The sequence below is a fragment of the Rhinolophus hipposideros genome (genome assembly GCF_964194185.1).
Source record: "Rhinolophus hipposideros genome assembly, chromosome: 10".
Classification (NCBI taxonomy): domain Eukaryota; kingdom Metazoa; phylum Chordata; class Mammalia; order Chiroptera; family Rhinolophidae; genus Rhinolophus; species Rhinolophus hipposideros.
In genome coordinates, this window is record NC_138056.1 from 60590080 (window position 1) to 60610655 (window position 20576).

The following is a 20576-nucleotide window of genomic DNA, read 5'->3' on the forward strand; positions in this document are numbered from 1 at the left end:
CACAAGTTACAAAAATTCTCAAATCACAGATCACAATAAGTTCATAGATCAAAAGTTAGTAGTGGGCTAATGAACTTCTCTAAAGTATTGTCTAAACCTGATATAACTATGAAAAACAAGTAAGAATCAAAACATTTTTGATGAGATGTATGAGACTGAGAGGTGTCTACTTAGTATAGTGATCCTTTCAACTCTAGGTCAATACATTATAGAGATTAACTCTTTCTATTACCTGCTCCTCACAATCTCCTAATTTATTATTTTTCAATAATCTTCACTCACCATCTAAGCCTGCCATCATATTGCCCTATTGTTTTTCTTTCTTCTCTCAAGTAACATGTTTATTTCTATATTAAGGTTGTGGCTGAATGTTCAGGATAGCAGGCTTAACAGTATGCATTTTCATTCTATACTTACTTGTGGCTTGTTTTTATTTCCTTATCCTCCTCATTCCTTTTATTTTCTTTTTCTCCTAACCTGAACACACACACACACACCCATAGGGGAGGAAGGTGGAGATTAATTATTAATATTGAATTTATTGATTTAAAAGAGGCTTTAAGTTAGTTATGGTTATACTTTGTTGTAGTCATTGCATATATTTTTCCTAGTATGCTGTTTTCTTTTTTTTATTAGTTTATTTTGTTTGTAAATCACTTTGTGATTTTTCCAATTTTTAGGTTTAGTAGGTCCTAATTAATTTAGACTTGTTAAACCACCCCTTCATTTTCTTCTGATTTTATTGTTATATTCTTCACATTTAACTGTATATTTCATTTGGAACTTATTTTGGCATTTGAATATATTTTGGGTTGGATATAAACGGAATTTAAATTATTTGAAAATTTTACTATTTGGCATTTGCGTTTGTTGTCTTTACAAATAGCTCCGAAATATTTTTTTAAAAAACCCAGAAGAATCTGATTTACTCAAGTAAATGTAGTAGACAGCACATGAATTGAAATATGAGAAATCATAGTGAAAGGCCCTAATAACCAGAGGTGAAATTCCATCTCTATTACTTTTTGTAAGACAGGTAAATAATAAGCTTCAGTCAGTTATGTAGATATTCAGTTTCATTGAAATACATTAATTCTAAATGCCATTAATATGATTAACCCCTTTTCTTTGTAAATCAAGTAATTAATTTACTAATGCCACAAAACCCTAGTACTGTGATTATCTGTTTAATGTCTGTTTCCTTAAAAATTATGTGAGAAGGGAATATCAGGGACTGTGTATATCTAGGGTATGACAATTCATTTGAAGTACAGTAAAGGCATTTCATAAACGTTTACTCTATGAAAGATATAAACTAACTTTGTTACTTTTTTTTTTTGCCAATAAATTGAGAGGCAGTGATGATGGTTGCTGATGTGGTTTGGAATAAAGGTGTCAGAACATGAATGTAAGAGACTACATGAACTTCATTTTATTGAGTTCTACTAGCCATCCACTGAGAATAAGAAAGGAGGTGATTGGAGGTCGTTTTTGGCAAAGGAAAGTCTAGATCAGCCATTGATAGAATGGGATGAGGAAATGTCTAGAAAACCAAAGTAAATATGATCATTTCTGCACTAATATTAATAATATGTATATTTTTAATATTGGCAGTACACATGTTTCTTAGGATTAATTCTGAGTCGGATCCTAGAATACTCTTTCCTTGCATTAGGTAATCTGACTATCACCAACAGTCATTGGGAGGTTGTTCCATTTCCTATATCATTTCACCTTAGAGTCATGTATTTTTTAGAGGCAACACACAGCAAAGGTAAGCACACAGATATTGGAGACTTATTTATTGATTTAGTTCAAATCACTAAATTAATCACAGCTCCGTTTCATCAGAAATGATGGATTAATGTTTCTATATGTAAATTGAACAAATTTATAGGAAAACTAGATGGTAAGATTTCCATAAATGTAAACTAGTAATGACGAATGAGGACACTGGTAAAGTGAATTTAAGTGACCTGTTCCAGGTCACGCAGCCAACATGCATTCCCTTGTATGATAGATCACAATGTATGTTAAGCTTGAGTCTCATTTTCTAGCCTAAGAAACCACGTTGATTTTATTAATCAGCTTTAATTTCTAATAATATATTAGAAAAACATATTTGATGGAGGAAATACAATGGTGAATTTACAATTCAGAGTGGGACAAGAACAATTAAAACAAAAACCAAGGCAATACTGTATGATAGTGAAATGGGGATAGACAGTAGGGAGCTTATGTCTGCATTTTGTTTCTCTGTCCTTCCATGTCCTTGCTCAGATCCTGGGCAATATTCTTAAATAAATTATCAATGTAAGACAGCCATGACTGTAAACACACACACACACAGCCCTAGTCTCTATACTTTCTGCCTCCCATGAATAGATGCCATTTTCTCACACCAGTGAAAAATCAATGGGGTTTAAATTCAGCGTATGTAATTTAATCAGTTTTCACACTAGCCTTCAAATCCTGAAAATGTAAAGTTTTGAATTTATTTACTTTTATAGCAAACCCCTTTCAAGTAAGGTAATTGTCTCACCCATTTATTTATTCGTTCAAAAATTTGTTTAGTGCCCCTGATGTCCTAGCCAATGTGTTAGCTATTGAGAACACAGCAGTGAAAGCTAGAGACACCTCCACTCTATCTCTTGTCACTTATTCTAAGAAAAGGGCCAGCTATTCCATGTTCTCTAAAACAGGTCCTGAAAGTCAGTGGAAACTTCCCTGTCAATTTGTTTTTCTTTCCCTGAGAGTAAGTTCACTTGCACTATTGACTAGATCAAGAGGAAGGAGAAGAAAGTTGAACTGACATGGCTATGGTAGATAACCAGGTCTGTCCATGATATGCAAACCCTGTGTTCCTGCGTTCGGGACCATGAAGTAGGATCACAGTTGTATCTATTTTGGTGACTCCAGCAAGCTCACAAAACAGGTCAGCAACAACAGCATATATTCTACATAATGAACCACAACATATGATTTTAATGTCAAGAAAATGGAACCAAGAAAAGTTTGCATTTCACACTATCATCAGATCAAATAATAAGAAAAGGAGATTATATTAAAGTAGAAGCATAAAAGACAAATTATCATTGATTTGCTTAAACTGAGACGGGCTCCCTCAGATATGGAGATCCTGGGCAGAAAGTCAGGTTCCTGACTCAGCTCTAATCATGAATGGCTAGAATAAATGAACTGCCTGAAAGAGAAACTGAACATGCCATCTAGATACCTCTGAAGAGGACAAGGCTTAATGCGGGAATGGTTTATGAGAGAACACTTTGCAACATCCACAAAACTCAAACTTCCATTGTCAGCATCAAGGCACACACCAACCCTGCCCAGAGGTTTCTCTATGTACTGATGAGTCATTGGGGTGGTGATCCAGAGAGTGTAACGACTATCCTCCTTCACACATAAAAGGAGAAATGTGTCCTGAAACCCAATCAATGTGCAATTCTTCCTTAGACAGGACTCCTTACAGACCCCTACAGCCCAGTCCCAAGAGTCATCCACGTGCAGCTCCCAATAATATTTGCCAGAGGTAAAGACCTGGGCTCCCCACGCAGCATAATAGTTACATGTTCCAGAATCCAAAGACGCATGAAGACTGTCATGCATAAACCTCCGCCTTCTCACATCGTCAACCAGCCTGATATTGTGACTGGTTATTTCATTAGTGAAGGAAATTTCCACTGTGGAGAGGAGAGAATATTCCAGTCAAAATCAATGTTAAAAATGAAATTGTCTATGAGAGAAAGGGTCTCCTTAGTGTCTCACTGGAAAAAAAAATTCCAAAATTAGAAGTGTAGTTCTGACCAAACAATATCAGATTCAAATGATGCCAGAGTGTCTCTTGAGCAAATACCTAATTACAATATAAAACACTTCCTAAAAATTCAGAGATCATAAAGGAGAGGGAAGCCATGTCTATTTGTGGCTGGTTATTTTCTTGACACCTGAAAAGATAGATACCTGTGCAATGCTTCCAAGTCCATAGCAATATAATTTAGCTCCGCCACCTGTTCTCGGGGGGAAAAAAAAAGATACACTTAAGACAAATAAACTGTGATCACTTTACCAGGATAAAATGACATTTCCGTTAAGTAAACAAATGGATATTGAAGAAAACCTAGATGCCTTCTTAGAAGTGGTTTCCTAATGAGTATTGTCTCCCTTTGAAAGCTGGTTCCACCTGAGGACTAGACTTCCTCTTTCTACTAGACTAACTCTCCAGGATTAGGGCTCGATATATAGGCTCATCCATCACCAACTTACTTCATTGTTATTCATAAATTCTTGGTTTCTGCACTCATTTTTATGTGCTTTTTTCTGATCATATCATTTGAGACGTACATTATACATTTAATTACTCAGAAACTTTAAAGAAAAAATATTTTTTTTTAAATATAACTCATTGCCCTTATTTGAAACTGGAATACCTTGAATTAATATCCAGTTTTCTATGACTCAGTGAGCAACTGATATTTTATATGGTAATACATTTAGGGGCTTAAGGATCCCTTTTCTGTAACATGTCCTTTAACTTATCAAATCTATAAGTGATTGATAATCCTGAGTCCCATGTATTGTTATACCAGCTTTCACGTTATCTTTTCCTATTATAGTGACTCTGTGACTATAGGACTGTACATGACTCTTTGCAGGCTGTTCTTCCCTACAAGGTGAAGATTAGAAAGAGGAAAAGATCACCCATAAAAATCACTCTTGAAGAGCCCTGCCAGGTGTTCCCACCGATGTGCCACACTCACCTCGGAAGTGGTTGAGCCTGTCCACCAGCCCAGTGATGGGTCGTGCAGGCAGTTGTGGCTGCAGAGGCTGTGGCATGTGCAGCTGCACCTGCTCACTCCTACAAGGGGGAAGACGCAATTACGCGTTCTGGTGCCCAAGGCTTCTCAACCACACATTAAGAAAAGTCCTCAGCCTTTAACTGAACACTCTTCATCTAAATCCTTTTCTGCACAATTATGGGATACGACTGTGTCATTCTTAGGGAATCTGTCATTTTTCTTCTTGGCCTGCTTCCACCCCCATTTCTCAGAAGTTCTTGCCTCTATCACCTGATGTCTGGGAATGCCTAGTCCTTGCACTTTCCGTTCTTACTGATTTTGAAATCTAAAATCATAAATGACCAGTTTTCTAGAAACTGTTAATTGAACCCAACAACACATACCTCCCTCCACCACAGAAAGGAAAAAGGTTAACTTTTGATCAAGGGGACAGGAAATCATATTCAGTAAAACATGCACAACATGTGCATACAAAAATAATTGGATACAATCTGAGAAATTATGTCTGCACTTTGGTAGAAGTAGCTCAGTCTTTCACAGCCCTCACAAGCTCCCATTGACATTGAAGATGAAACTCACCTTGTCAGTTTGTCCCCTAATTCCTGTCAAGAAAGAAAAGAGAAGCTTAGACTTCTTCAGAAATAGGGCATTCTGCCAACCAGTTTTCGGATTTGGGGAAGTTCAGAAAAGTACTAATCACTACTGTCCTCAAACTATCTTATAAATTAATTTTTATTTTCCTCCCTAAAGATAACATGTTTTCAGAATCTAAATTCTTTTTTATTTTTTTGATTTAATTTTTATTGAACTTATTGAATTTATGATTGTTGGTATACAATCATATATTGGTTATATTAGTTTCAGGTGTACAATAGTGATTTGACATTTTTATATTTTACAATGTGTTGACCCCACTAGTTCTAGCAATTATCTCTTACTGTGTAAACTTATCATATTATTGACTATAAACCCCTCTCCCTTTTCACCCTTTCTCCCACTCCCTCCCTTCTGGTAACCAACCCTTTGGTCTCTTTTTGTTATTGGTGAGTTGAAAATCCTGAGTGTGAAAAGAGTAGACAAGGGTACTTATTTGCATTGCTGTCACCGTCACCTCTCTGCAAAGAGATCTTTTCTATGGCTTGTCCCCAAAAGGTAATACACCCCCAAATTAATGGCAAATGAAATCAAGCATATCCCAACAGAAAGAAGAAATATATAGGTGCTTTAACCAAATGTCTCCACATTGCCCAACTGCAGACCACAATTAAATGCCCATGAATAATTTGTTCTTTTCTGGTTTTTAGTGAAGCAAGAGACACAAGAGGACATTTAGGATGGGAAACGCTCCCTGGGGAACCTCCATAATCACAGTTCCATAAAGCTTGCTTGTTCATGATCCGGTCTTTGCAGCTTATCTATATTATTCCCAATTGGAAGAGACCCCTCACCATAGATGCAGGAGATACAGAAATATATCTTTGGTACAAAATAATGGAAATGTGTGGGCTTCTGATGATATGAAATATTCATATCACATGCTCAATTCCTACCTGGAGCAGCTCTACATCTGGTTTATGGCACAGGTGCATGAGCTCCTCATACATTGCTCTTAGGCTTATCTCCTCAATCATTTTGGCTCCACATTTCTCCAGTTGCTCAAACATTTTTGAGTCTTCCTTAATAAGATTCTTTAAATATTGTTCTTCTTCCTCACGGAGAATCAGTTGCAGAGTCTCATAAAAATCTCTGGTTTCCTCTTGCTGTCCATGTAGATAAGTCTGCAAGGATATAGATTTTCTAGATCAGACACTCAGGGTGACCTAATCCTCCTGCACTTAAAACAGCATCTACTTTAGTGATTCGTGTTCTTTACCAATAAACTACATGCATCCTGATTTCAGGTCATCCCACTTGTTAGAAACCACAAACTCATTCCTCTTCCTTTATCTGCCATTCTTAACTATACCCAAAGCCAATCCCACTCTTCCCTCAAACCACTTCCATCCACTTCATGGGTTCCTGAAACAAATGGAGGAAAGCTTGTCATTGATCACTTCCTTCAGATGCATCCTCTCAAATCCGAAAGACTGCAAGCAAGCAATTAAAATTTACGGTCGATTAATCAATCATAATACGCAATATTCTGATCTTTGTGATAGTAGAGAGTCTCCACTGTCTAACCGTCCCTACTCCACAGCCTGACCTCTCCCTCTTAGCAGCAATGTTGCATTTTTCTCTCAGGATTAAAAGCCATCAGAAAATATCTTCCTGAAATCCTCATCACCTCAAACTGATGTCCATCCTCCCCACCCTTTATTTCTGCTTTCCTTTGCTCTGTGAATGAAATTCCATTCTCCATCTAAAGCAGGGGTGTCCAAACTGCGGCCTGCGGGCCAACTGCAGCTCGCAATCTATTGTTAATTGGCCTGCAGCAAATTCCAAAAATATATTTAGTTTACTTAAATAAACTAGGTGAGGCAATATGTACTTCACCTCAAGTGAGTGGCCCGGCTGTTTGTGTATTTTACTGCATAGGGCCCTTGGTGAAAACCGTTGAAAAAAGTTTGGACACCTCTGAAAAGCCACAGGCTTTCATATTGTTTTGAAGGACATTAAACTTTATTCTATTGCATATTCTCTCCTAATAGTTATGGATTCATGCTCTCTCCAATCTCAGCCTTTTTCTTTTCTTATTTTTTTCAGTTTTCTTTTTTAACATGTTACATTTTCTCCTACTTAAACTAATGCTACTCTCTAGCACCCGCAGTATCCGTTTTTACCATCACAGGCACATTTCTTAAATTGCTGGTCACAATTCATTTTTCTGGCATGTCTGTGTAACCTAATTCAGACAGAATTACTTTCTCATACATACCATCCAATAGACAGATATTCCATCATCTTTATTGAGATTTCTTTGGATTTTTTGGACATTTCCCCATAAAGATTTCATTTGGTTTGAGAACTTCACCTGTAAAAGAACAGTGAATTTTATCACGAGAGAAGCAAATAGGTTTAGTTTCAGACCCCAAATGACGGATGTTTGAAAAAAGTATTTTAGGTAGTGTGTAAGATTCATCATGTTTCTCTATTCTCTTTTTTAAACCAAAGTTTATTGGAGTGACAATTATTAAAGTTATATAGATGTCAGGTGTACAATTCTGTAATACATCACCTATATGTCACATTGTATGCTCACCACCCAATGTCAGTTCTCTTCCCATCACCATATATTTAATCCCCTTTACCCTCATCTACCACCTCCTCCCCGTTACCCTCTGAGAACCACTAAACTGTTGTCTATGCCTATGAGTTTTTATTTCTTCATTTGTTTGTCTCGTTCTTTTGTGTGTTTTTTCAGTTTTATATACCACATCAGTCTTTAAAATGATCAATTTTAGGAGATTTCAACCTGTTGAACCACACAATATAATGTATTCATTTTTCTAAGAAAACTGATTTTACATAGCATGGCTACTTCTCAGATGAAGCATCTTTCGTCAGAATTTGGAATGAGTGATACTTGTTCCATGCTAATTTCAATGCACTTTATCCTACTTTTTTGTCCATTATTAGCAAATATGCACCCCATAGCAATTTTTTTGGCATTTGTAGTTTTTATACCAGAGACTCTTTCTCAAAAGCAGTTTTATGAGGCCTTGAGCATGATGCCGTATCATCAAAACAATGACCATCAACGTAATCACCATCCCATTGGATGCAAGCTCCATGAAAGTAGGCATACCAGTGTGTTTTCATCACTGGTACTTAGATTGGTACTGGACACTCAATAAAGAGAGGATTTAAACATCATGATCCTCACATCCTTATCATCTCTTTGCTGTACTATCCCCACCCCAGCTTTCAAAGTGCTTTCAGAAGCATCACTTACCCGGGATTCCTCAGCAACCTCTTCAATGGAGCAGTGTCTGTGAGCCTCATGCTCCTGAGAGCTGGAGCAGAGCAAACAGAGCAGGCTCCTACCATCTTCGCAGATGATGTCTTCGTAGCTTTGTCTCCTTGTGTAAATCACACATATGTTCCTCAGAGCTCAGGAATTGCCAGAGACAGGCTTTTCTGGCAATGAACACCAGATTTTTCAGAAGAATATTGGTTTTGAAGTTTGTCTGCTGTGATGGTTCCCTGCACAGAGGGCAATGAGCGGGGCTTTCAGCTTTCTCTCAGGAAACACAGAGACAGGACAAACAGAAACTGCCCACATCTCATGGTGACTGGCTCTATAAGGTAATTCAGGCAGATGAGACAGGTGAGTTATTTATGAAAGTCTTGCAAGATGTCTGAGTCCATTTTTCTGAAGGAAGAAAATCAGGCATTTATACCTCTGACCTGAATACACAAAGGTCTAAGTAATATTTGATTCCTGCTGTGATTTGATTCGATAATAGCATTGTGTTTGGAGCAGAACAGGCTTGATTGCTCATGTGACACAAATGGAAAACTTAGACAAGGAGAGTTCTCAGGCTCTGTAGAGAACTAGGCTTTGAACCAACACTATCCACCTCTTGCCTCACTCTCTATATCATAAAAAAGAGGTCCTACTTTTTCCTACCACATAGCTTGAGTTTCAGGAATTTCACACAATTTATGGCTCCAGATGGTGGGTCTTGAATGCTCTCAAAATCCATCATAAGGCTCAGTGCTAGTCGTTGATTTATCAAAGAATATTTGAAAAGCTTCAATTTTCCTTATTTCATGTAACTGTCAGGGATTTTTCCTTGGATATTCTTTTTCATCTCAATCAGAATCCACATCCCAAACATTTTTTTACAAAATGTTGTGAATACTTTAAGAGTTAATAAAGAGGAAACAAAACATTGTCAAATTGGATCAGAGTCTATCTAGAATCTACTTAAATGAATATACTAATTTGTTGAATTTGTCCTCCCCTCTCTACTATCTATACCACTCTAATCAGACACTAAAAATTAAAGAAAATGATTGTATCTTCCAAGTCCTATAAATGATTATCAACTACCCCTTCACATTGAGATAAGATATAACTTGGATATCACTTTCAAGCTTCTTTAAAATTTAAGTCAGAAAACTTATGTTTCTTAAGAGACAACATTTTCTTCACTTTAAAACAATATTTTCCTCAAATCTCTGAATGTGTTATCTAGTTATATAATATAAACTGTCGTCTTTTGTGTATATAGGCATGCACCACTGTAAAAGTAGACTCTAATGTGTACTACATATAGAATGAAATATTCCTTAAAAAATGTTTTTAATCTTCACCAGGAACAAAAATACAAGATATCTGGACACAACCTTCTGAGTCCTTATAATACATGGAAACAACTATGGGGTGCATAAACCAAAGAATTAAAATTAATCATTTATTAATTCCAACACACATACACACAGGACGCCAAAACAAGAATGGAACCATTTTCACTAAGTTGGCAAACAACGTCATTTCATAGGAAAAACCTCAGTTTGCAAATAGATTAAAATTAGGAAATTGTTTTGTTTACCTTTAGGAAAGATGCAGGAACTACTCAATGGTCAATTGTGTACTCACTTAAGGACCATATCCATGGTCTCTCCAATGCTTGCTGTAGAAGTAATAACACAGAGAAGTCGGCTCAGGGATCAAGCCTTCCAAGTGTGGTAGCTTTCCAAAGTCTCCCCAGCCAAGTGGGTTCCAAACATACTCTCTCTGTTCTGGAGAAGAATGAGTTTGGCTCCCTGAATCTCTTTATATTGAGTCTCTGAAGATCACACCCATTTCTTCCAGATAGTTTTTAATCATGACTAGGTTTCTTCAAATTAGAGAAAATAATTAATTTAACACTTTAGCTAATCTCCCTAAATATACCTCTACAACCATCACCTCATCAAGAGCCACTCATTTTACAACAAAACAACCCTCATATGCTGCCTTTGCATATAAATTTCTGGACATTATCAACTTTTGTTTAATTTACAAAAAGGTAGGATTATTTCATCAGTTAGTGATTTTAGAAAAAAATGCCTGAAAACTTGGACATGTTTCCTGAGGTTTGTTAAAATAGGATCATTTATGGAGTAAGTACTTACTTGTACTGATCTATTGACTTTCGTCATTTTTAGGTAAGACTTTAATGTAAGAACACATTTGGTCCACCATTCCAGTGACCTAATACAGAACGCTTTTGAGACTTCTAAACTTTTCAAACTTTTGGGAGCTCTGAAATCTACAAGTATACCCTTGTTTTGAAGGGACACCTTAAATTCATTGTTTTCATACTTGAGAAAATCAGATCGAGAATATCTTTGTGAAAAGATCAGAGGAGACTCATGTAATTGTGATGTTGAAAGGAGATCAGTAGCAACAGTTTCCCTCAATCCAATCTTAGGAAATAAGATTAATCATTCACTCTGTGCTTCTTTTTCCCCAGCCACTTGGAAATCTTCCTTTGTGAGTTGTCTCTTCTCACCTACAGTCCATCTCCAAAGATGTCTGGGAAACACCCACAACTAACACTGACTGCATTAGCCTAATCCTATTAACAAGAGAAATCACATTTACGAAAAGGAAGCAACCTGCAAGAATAAAAAACGGATGATTAAGGAAGATTCCTGTGAGTTTTGTAGCCTTGAGCTTGGAAGACTGACACAGCTTCTAGAGTTAGAGTAGTCCAGGGAAGCTTCTATGGAGTGAAGAAATCTCAACTAAAGATCAGACTAAATTGACATCCTTTCTCAATAAATTTATAGTAACATCATTCTTCAAACACAAGGTAGGAGTGGACTGTAGATGCTATTATTTCTCCCTCATATTCTATCTTCAAACACCTATTTGTGTGTGTATATATATGGAATGCAGGCTGGACTATAATTTGATTGTATTTTTCTTTCATATTATTGCTTATTCGCTATTATGCTTATTTCTACAAGCAAGTTTTCTACTGACTATTTTATGTGTTATTGCTTTATGTCATCTAACTGTACGATTTTAAGTACCAGTTAGCATATCTAAACTATTTTAAGGAAGGATCTTATTCATGCCTTATATTTATTTTGTTGTAGTAACTAATGCAGTAGTTTCAACTGGGGGTGATATTGTTTTTTCCAGGGGATATTTGTTGATGTCTGGAAACATTTTTGGTTTCACAACTGGAAGTCACTACTGGCATTTAGTGTAGAGACCATGGATTCTGCTAAACATCCTACAATACAAAGAGGAACCTCACCTGAAGAAACAATTATCCCATCCCAAATGCCAATAGTCTGATGTTGAAAAATCCTGAACTAGAGAATCTTAACATGAATTAATAATAATAATTTTATTTAGTCAGTAACTGGAGAGAACAAAGAATCGGTAGAAGTCATGCAAAAATGGAAAGCTAAAAATGAGATTAAAATGCTGTTGGTCAAAATTTATATAGGATTCCCTAAAGTCAGCCTAGAGGATGAATCTAAATTCATATTTACTAGAGAATGATATTTTGATTTGGGATTATTGTCACTGTGATTTATTTAAGATGTTCTGCCTTTTAATTCATAAACGTATTTTCAATACTGGGAATAATACACCTAAAGGCATTCTTGGATTATTTCATGGCTTATTTATTAACAATTTGTCCTAGATACTGAGAAGCAGCCATGATCAAGACAAACACCAGTACTACCCTCCTGAAGGCTATAGTCAGGGAGCAAGACATTGAACAAATAGATACAGGAATTTTAGTTACAAATTGAGTTAATGATATGAAGGAAAAAAGGGGGGAGGGGGCAGAACTAAGGGAATATATCATGAGATGTAAAGTTAGGCTAGTGCAAGGAAGCGGCTTTTGAAAACAGACTTGTGGGTAATTAGGGCGTGGTGGGGTGGAACCTTGCATCCTGAGGTGGGAAGGAGTGTGATAAGTTTAAGTGACTAAAGAAGTCACATAATCTGAAAGGAGCAACAGACAAAAGTGGAATGAGGTAAGCAGGGGCCAGAATAGTCAGGGTGTTGTAGGTTGCAAAGAGTGTTTCAATCTTGAATATATTTTCCTATCTCTTTCCTAAGTTTTCCAATGATTTGTTGGTATATGGTTTATTTTATTTCTTTTATAATTGTTCCCTACCGATATCGTCATATGAACAGTATTATTTTCTTCATTCCATCCCTCTAATTTGTTTCCTTTTCTCTTCTTCCTCACCATCATTTTTATAAATTGTGCCAGCTAGGACCTCCAGTATAATATTGTATGGAAGCAGTAATAGTGACTGCCTTTGTCCTTATCTCCTGACTTTAAAGACAGTGCTTCTAAGAATTCTCCATTTGTGTTGGCATTTGGCTATATTTCTCTTAAGCATGCACATTCTCAGATTTAAAAAATTATCTTTCATTCATAACTCTCTAAATGCTTTTATTGTTACTATATGTTCCATTATTTTAGACTTTTTTTAAGTCCTAGAAAATGGTCAACATGCATGTTTGAGAATAATGTGTTTTGCAACGAGAGTAGTCCTTCCTTATCTGTAAGGGACACATTACAAGACCTCTAGTGGATGCCTGAAACCTCAGTACTGAATCCCTACTTATATTTACAGGTTTTTTTTCCCTGTATATAAATAACTTTTTTCACTTAAAGGTAGCACTTTATGGTTTCTCTTTGGCATATCCAAATTGCCAGCATTGCAACTCTTGTGCTTTGAAGCCTTAAGTAAAATAAAGGTTACTTGAACACAGGCACTGCAATGCTGAAACAGTTGATCTGATAACCCAGATGGCTACTAAGTGACTAATGGGCAGGTCATGAATACAGCCTGGATGCATTGGACAAAGGGATTTATGTCTTGGGTGGGATGGAGCTGGAAGTTGTGAGATTTCATCACACGGCTCAGAATGGCATGCAACTTAAACTTATGAATTAGTTATTTCTGGAATTTTTCATTTAATATTTTCAGACCACAGTTGACCAGAGGTAAATTGAAATCTGGGAAATAGAAACTGCAGAGAAGGTGGACTACTTTATGAGATTTGATGTCTGTTAATAAGATTAATCTTTTTAACAATAGTTGGATTCCCTAATGTCTTTGCTGATTATTTTGTATGCTTGACTTCTCTATAATTAACATATATGTTCATTGCTTAATAGAAACGTGGTTATGTCAGTTATCTGCCATTTTTCTATCAGTCAGTTGTCCTGCATGTTTAGATTTGGTATATATTATTAAGTTGAATATCCTTTATTGTTTATTGTCCCTCCAAAGCACACTAGATTTTTCCACTTAATATTTTGCTTGAGAGCACACCAGAAATGTTAGTTTTCTTTCACTTAGCATTTCCTATTGTTTTATTTTCAAACTTCCCCTATCACTATGCATTAGTGTTTCTGCTAATAATAGGTCTCCATTTTATTCCTGTTTGTCCAATATGAAAATATATTATTTCTTAATGGTAAATTTAATCCATTTATGTTAATTATAATTAACATAAGTCTTTTCAGATTGGCATCTTTCACTTAGTAATATTCATTTAAGGTTCTTTCATGTCTATTGCTGACCTGATAGCTCATTCTGTTTATCATTGAGTAATATTCCACTGTTTTGACGTACCCAAGTTTGTTTACCCATTCATCTACAGAGGAACTTCATGGTTGCTTCCAAGTTTTGGCAATGAATAAAGCTGCTATAAACATCTGTTTGCAGATACTTTGTGGACACAAGTTATCAACTTATTTGGATAAATAGCAAGAAACATAATTGCTGGATTGTATGTTTAGAGTGAGTTTAGTTTTGTAACTAAAGCACTCATGGAGAAACTGCCAAACTCCTCCAAAGTGGCTGTTCCATTTCATGTTCCCGCCAGCAGAGGAGGTGAGCTCCTGTTGATCTGCATCCTTGCCAGCATTTGGGGTTGTCAGTATTTTTAATGTTCAACATTCTAAGAGGTATGTAGCAGTAACTTGTTGTTTTAATTTGTAATTCCCTGATGACATATGATGTCGAACATCTTTTCATATGCTAGTTTTCATGTATATCTTCTTCAGTGAGGTGTCTGTTTAGGCCTTTTGTCATTTCTGAACAGGGTTATTCATGTTCTTATTGTTGAGTTTTAAGGGTTCTTTGCACATATTTGGATAACAGTGTTTTATCAGATATTTTATTTGCCACTACTTCCCCCAGTTTTGGCTTGTCTTTTCATTCTCCTGGCAGTGTTTTTTGCAGAACGGAAATTTTTAGTTTTAATGCAACCCAGTCTATAAATTATTTCTTTTATGGATCATTCCATTGGTGTTGTATCTAAAAAAGCCATCATCATCCCAAAGTTCATCTAGATTTTCTCCTGTTATCTTCTAGGAGTTTCATAGTTTCATATCTAGGTCTATAATCCATTTTGAGTTACTTTCTGAAGGATGTAAGGTCTGTGTTTAGATTATTTTTCTTTTTCTTTCTTTTTTTTTTTTGCATGTGGATATGTAATTTTCTAGCATCATTTAATGAAAATATCATATTTTCTCCCTTGTATTGGCTTTATTCCTTTGTCAAAGAACAGTTAACTATATGGATTTGGGTCTATTCCTGTGCTTTTTATTCTAGTCCATTGATCTATTTCTATATTTTGTTCATCAATACTGCACTGTCCTGATTACTGTAGATGTATAATACATCAAACTCATGTAGTGTCAGTTATTTTAATTTGTACTTTTTGTTCAGTATTGTGTTAGTCATTTTACCTCTCCATAGCCTAGATCATAGCAAAGAAAGTACGGAAATGATTAAGAAATGGAAGGATGTATATTCAAATACCACATTGAAGTATAATGTAGAGGAAATTGGACTAAAATGTGGGACCCTGAAAGTCAGACAAGAATTTGTCATGTGGATGTTTGTTATAAAAATCAATGACAGGGATAAACCAGCATTAGGGGGAGTTTGTAGTGGATTGTTCACGGAAAATAGGGGGATGTTAATCTAATCAGTGTTGAATAGTTGTGTGTATCCTAGGGAACTGCAGAAACCTAATCAGGGTGGGGCTTCTGGGATCCTGATAGAATGGATTTCCAAAAGCAAATTGGTTCTGCTCAGAGGCATTTGTAGTTTGGCTGGACAGCGGAGAACTCAGAAAGTTACAGCTGCTATCTGGTCCAGAGAACACAGGTCCCCTGACCTGATTAGGTAGATTTTCCTACCAGTGTTGACGAGAACAATTACAGAATCTTCAGGTAAGTAAAGAGTTTTTAGTAAATGAATTTATATTGCTTTGCCTTAAAAATAAAAAAGGGAACTTTCACTGTCAGCAAACTTCAGACTATCCAAAGCAGATGAAATGTGCCTAGTTAACAAAAATTATGTAATTATTTTCAGATTACTCTGGAGCTACAGAGTTTTAATATCTATAATTGTTTGAAATTTATAAATAAATATGTGTGATAGTTTCCGTTATTTTATGATGTGTTTGTTAAAAATAGACTGAATTTATGGATGGGAAATCATAGTTATAATGTAGTTTTTATATTTGTCAAGCTACTTAAACTTAATTGGGAAACGTTGTTGTAGAATGTAAAAAAAATAATATTTCTTCAGGAATTTAAAGTGGCAGCTTTGGTCTTTAAAATGCCAAATAACAATCCAGAAATCGGTGATGACTGGGAGAAGGTAACTGTGACACACAGAATACCAGAAAGCAGAGGAAATTCTACACTCACTCTGGTCTAGAAGTGGGAATTTTGATTACCACCAGTCATTTATCTTAATATACTAGATGGCACTTTAAGCTAGATTGTCATTTAAACTTATTTTAAATGATTTGTGTGTTTTCAAGTTTGTGATTGCATAGTAAGTCTGATATAATTACTAATATATTGATCTCATATTCTAAGCAGTGGGTAATCTTTATAGTAGGGTCACAAATACAAAGAGTTTGTTATAAAAAAGAAGAAGAAATTTTTCTTTTCTTCTGTGCAGAAGAAAAAAAAGAAGGGATTTTTTTTAATAGAATAAAATAGAACATTGAAAATAACTAAGTTTGGTTAGTGTAGATACAATGTGCATGTATGTGTGTGATCATTTTTCTCAAATTGTTCTGTCAATCGGTGTCAAAAAGATCATTTTTGTGTATTAGAGCAGAAAACAAAATGTAGAAAAGTGCTTCTTCCTGCCAGTTCCTAAAGTACCCGCACATTTCTCCATAACGGCAATTTTCTGTTGATATTTTCATTTGTTCATACCTGTAACCATCTGATGAGAGATACGTCTCCTTCAATTTTATATCTCTATCAAACAGATGGTCCTTGTCATACTGAATATGGTTATATTTAATATGCTTATTCCAATATTTCTTAATATAATGTCTATTGATTTTACACGAAATAAAATAGCTAGTTCTTTAACTCCTTGACCACCCCTACCATGCACATGTATACACTTCTCTTCCCCTCGTTTTCACCATAATTTCACTGTTTTTGTTAGATAAATGATTATATCAATTATAAACGCTAAATAAAATGAAAATCATACCTGAGCTATGAGGTGTACTGCAATTATACTTCCTTTTTCTTATAACATTTCTACATCCTGCAGTTTATAAATTTCTTTTCATCCTCAAACTCTGAACTAAAAACCTCTTCTCGAGATATGCAAGCATGTCAGCAATTGGTCCATTTCATCTAGAGAGTGTTGGCCCCTTTAAGTTCAGCTTCCCACTCTTGTGAGACTTTGCATACCTTAACTCCTGGTAGATTCCCTTCACCTTGCTGATAATATTGTCAGAATCCCCTTTATCAAAATCTCTTAATCTGTGCTAGATTGTTTTCTCATTTCCTGACCAATAGCACCTATTTCACAACCTTTTAAGTTGTCATTCTACATTTTGATATTATTTTCCTAATCTTCCATTCAGTTTTCATTTCTCCTATGTTATATCTAGTATCTCCTTTGTTTTCTGAATGGCTTTTATCATAAGTCTTTTATTTTTTAATATTATATTTTGTCATCACTATAATTTAGATGGGAATAACTGATCTTTTTACTGTCTTCGTAATTTTACCTTTTCTAAAGTGTTATATAGTTGGACTCATGAAATATGCAGGCTTTTCAGATTGGGTTCTTTAACTTAATAAAATGCATTTAACTTTCCTTCATAACTCTTCCTGGCTTGATTGCTCATTTATTCTTGGCACTGAATAATATTCCATTGTCTGGATGTACCATAGTTTATCCATTCTCCTACCTAAGGATATCTTGATTGTTTCCAAATTTTGACAATTATGAATAAAGCTGTTGTAAGTATCCCTTATTGCAGTTTTTTTTTTCTGTACAAATAAGTTTTCAGTTCATTTGGGTAAATACCAAGGAGTATGCTGGATTATATAAGAACATGTTTAGGTTTCTTAAGAAACTTCCAAATTACCTTCCAAAGTAGCTGTGCCTTTTTACATTTCCACCAGCAATGAATGAGAGTTCCTCTATAGCCTCACTAGTATTTGGTGCTGTCACTGTTCTGAGTTTGACCATTCTAATATATGTGTAGTGGTATCTCATTGTTTTAAAGCCTTTTTTTAAAAAAAGGCATTTCTCTTTCATTTTAATATTTTTAAACTTCCCATCTTTTCTTTTGTTCTATGCCTATTGAGTGAGTTGCCGGTCATTTGTTTTGTCCATTTGTAGTTAAGACAAAAGGTGGCGAGACTGGTGGGAAGGCATTCTAGGATGGGGCTTGAGGATTTTTAATATTGCAAATGAAGCATCTTAATGTTTATCATAATCTCACCTCAGAAGTTGGGTCAGTTTTCATTTGTACTTTTAAGGGTAAATTAACTTATAAAAGAGACATATCCCAAACAGGGTGTGATTATCTCATTTATCACATAAGAGAGTAACTTTCCTTTTCTTTCTCCTCAGAAACATAGAATCGCACACACTGAAAGATATCCAGAAATAACCCACCAGGTGAGTGTTGGAAGTGAAGAAGTTTGAGATCCTGTTGAGGTGGCTGAGCTGCTAGCATCACATAGTGGCCCAAATACCTAGAAATGGCATTGCCTGAAAGCCAAGACCACTGGTGTAAAGAAGACATTGTAAAGCTGCTGGAACGCATGGAGAATAACCTTCCATCCAATGACAGCCACACATTCAAAACAACCCAGTCACACATGGACTGGGAAAAAGTAGCTTTTAAAGATTATTCTGGAAAAATGTGCAAACTCAAATGGTTAGAGATTTCTTATAAATTGAGAAAAATTCGCACTTTGAAAGAATTAGTCCTGGAAGCTAAGGAATGTGTTAAAAGTTCCTACAAAAGCAAAACACACAAGAAACATCCAGACTTACCCAAGAAGCCCCTGACATCTTACTTCCGCTTCTTCAAAGAGAAGAGGCCCCAGTACTCCCAAAAACACCCTGAGCTGAACAACCGGGAGCTGACCAAGGTCCTGTCTAAGGAATACAAGGAACTCCCGGAGCAGATAAAGCTGAAATATGTTCAAGATTTTCAGAAGGAGAAGCAGGAGTTTGCGGAGAAACTGGCTCAGTTCAGGAAAGACCACCCTGATCTAGTCCAGAGCTCCAAGAAATCTGTTGTCTCCAAGAGGAGTCCAACCAAAACCCAAAAAAAGTTTCAGGGAAATGTGAAAGAAGTGAAGCCTCCCCCAGAAAATTACTTTTCCGAGAAGATGGAATTCTCTGGGGAGCCCAAGAAGCCCCCAATGAACGAGTACCACAAGTTCTACCAGGACTTGGGGTCGAGCCCGGAGCTGCAAGACCTGCCCTTGAGGGAGCGCATGGTGGAGATTGGCAGACGCTGGCAGCGAGTCCCGCAGGGCCAGAAGGAGCGATATAAGAAGCAGGCTGAGGAGCTGCAGAAACAGTATAAGGTGGACCTGGCTCACTGGCTCAGGAGTCTGTCTCCCGAAGAATACGCTGCGTACAGAGAGAGAACCTATACCAAGCGTAAGAACATGAACGTGAATGGAGGCCCGGATCCCAAGCTCAGCCGGACAGACCTGCAGGCTCCATCAGTAAGGAGTCTGCAAGAAGGGCAAGCTCCATCAGTAAGGAGTCTGCAAGAAGGGCAGGCTCCATCAGTAAGGAGTCTGCAAGAAGGGCAGGCTCCATCAGTAAGGAGTCTGCAAGAAGGGCAGGCTCCATCAGTAAGGAGTCTGCAAGAAGGGCAGGCTCCATCAGTAAGGAGTCTGCAAGAAGGGCAGGCTCCATCAGTAAGGAGTCTGCAAGAAGGGCAGGCTCCATCAGTAAGGAGTCTGCAAGAAGGGCTTGGACAGGAGCAGGCGCTGCAGGCTCCTGAGACAGAATCGTCAGAGACTATTGGGAACCATTCTCATGTCTCACGGGGATCAGAAGAAAACAAGGAAGATGGGGAAAAGATAGAAGACAGTAGCTCCTTGGACTCCTGCAGTGAAGATGAAGAAAGTGAGTCTGAGGACAGCAGCTCTGGCTCGTCTTCCTCAGGGACAATTATGACTGAAACTCCAACTGAGCTTTGATCACCCCCTAAAAAGTGGGACAGAGAACTTCCCAATAAAAGTCCATGGCTTGGATGTCAAATTGAAGGGCTATTCTTTTTGTCCCTTTTCCATTTCCTTACTTCTTTCTTACCCTCCTCAAAACAAAATAGGACATGTTGGAAAGAAGGGATCTTGTGCAGTACTTTCTGGCTCCCCTTTATCCCCCAACTTCGCCCACCCCCAGAGAAATTCCATGCAATTAAGGCTCTTGAAATAAACAATGAGATAATTGGGCTGTGGACTGGACGGGCCCCAGAAGTAATAGGGACACTCATGAGCCAATGACCCTTACGTTCTCTGT

At 36.6% G+C, this 20576-nt stretch overlaps 2 protein-coding genes across 2 annotated transcripts; one reads left to right on the forward strand and one right to left on the reverse strand.

The window, feature by feature from the left end:
• Positions 1-2782: 2782 nt before the first annotated feature.
• Positions 2783-18269, reverse strand: LOC308503438 (tripartite motif-containing protein 43-like; the record flags this gene model as incomplete). The annotated part of the gene is made up of 7 exons (XM_081062726.1): positions 2783-2957; positions 3236-3698; positions 4776-4873; positions 5394-5416; positions 6365-6592; positions 8707-8833; positions 18166-18269. 7 exons carry the CDS (start codon positions 18267-18269, stop codon positions 2783-2785), a joined length of 1218 nt encoding a protein of 405 aa, XP_080918852.1.
• A 518-nt stretch (positions 18270-18787) lies between these two features.
• Positions 18788-20254, forward strand: UBTFL1 (upstream binding transcription factor like 1; the record flags this gene model as incomplete). Its single annotated transcript, XM_081062727.1, has 2 exons — positions 18788-19771; positions 19994-20254. 2 exons carry the CDS (start codon positions 18788-18790, stop codon positions 20252-20254), a joined length of 1245 nt encoding a protein of 414 aa, XP_080918853.1.
• Positions 20255-20576: the final 322 nt, after the last annotated feature.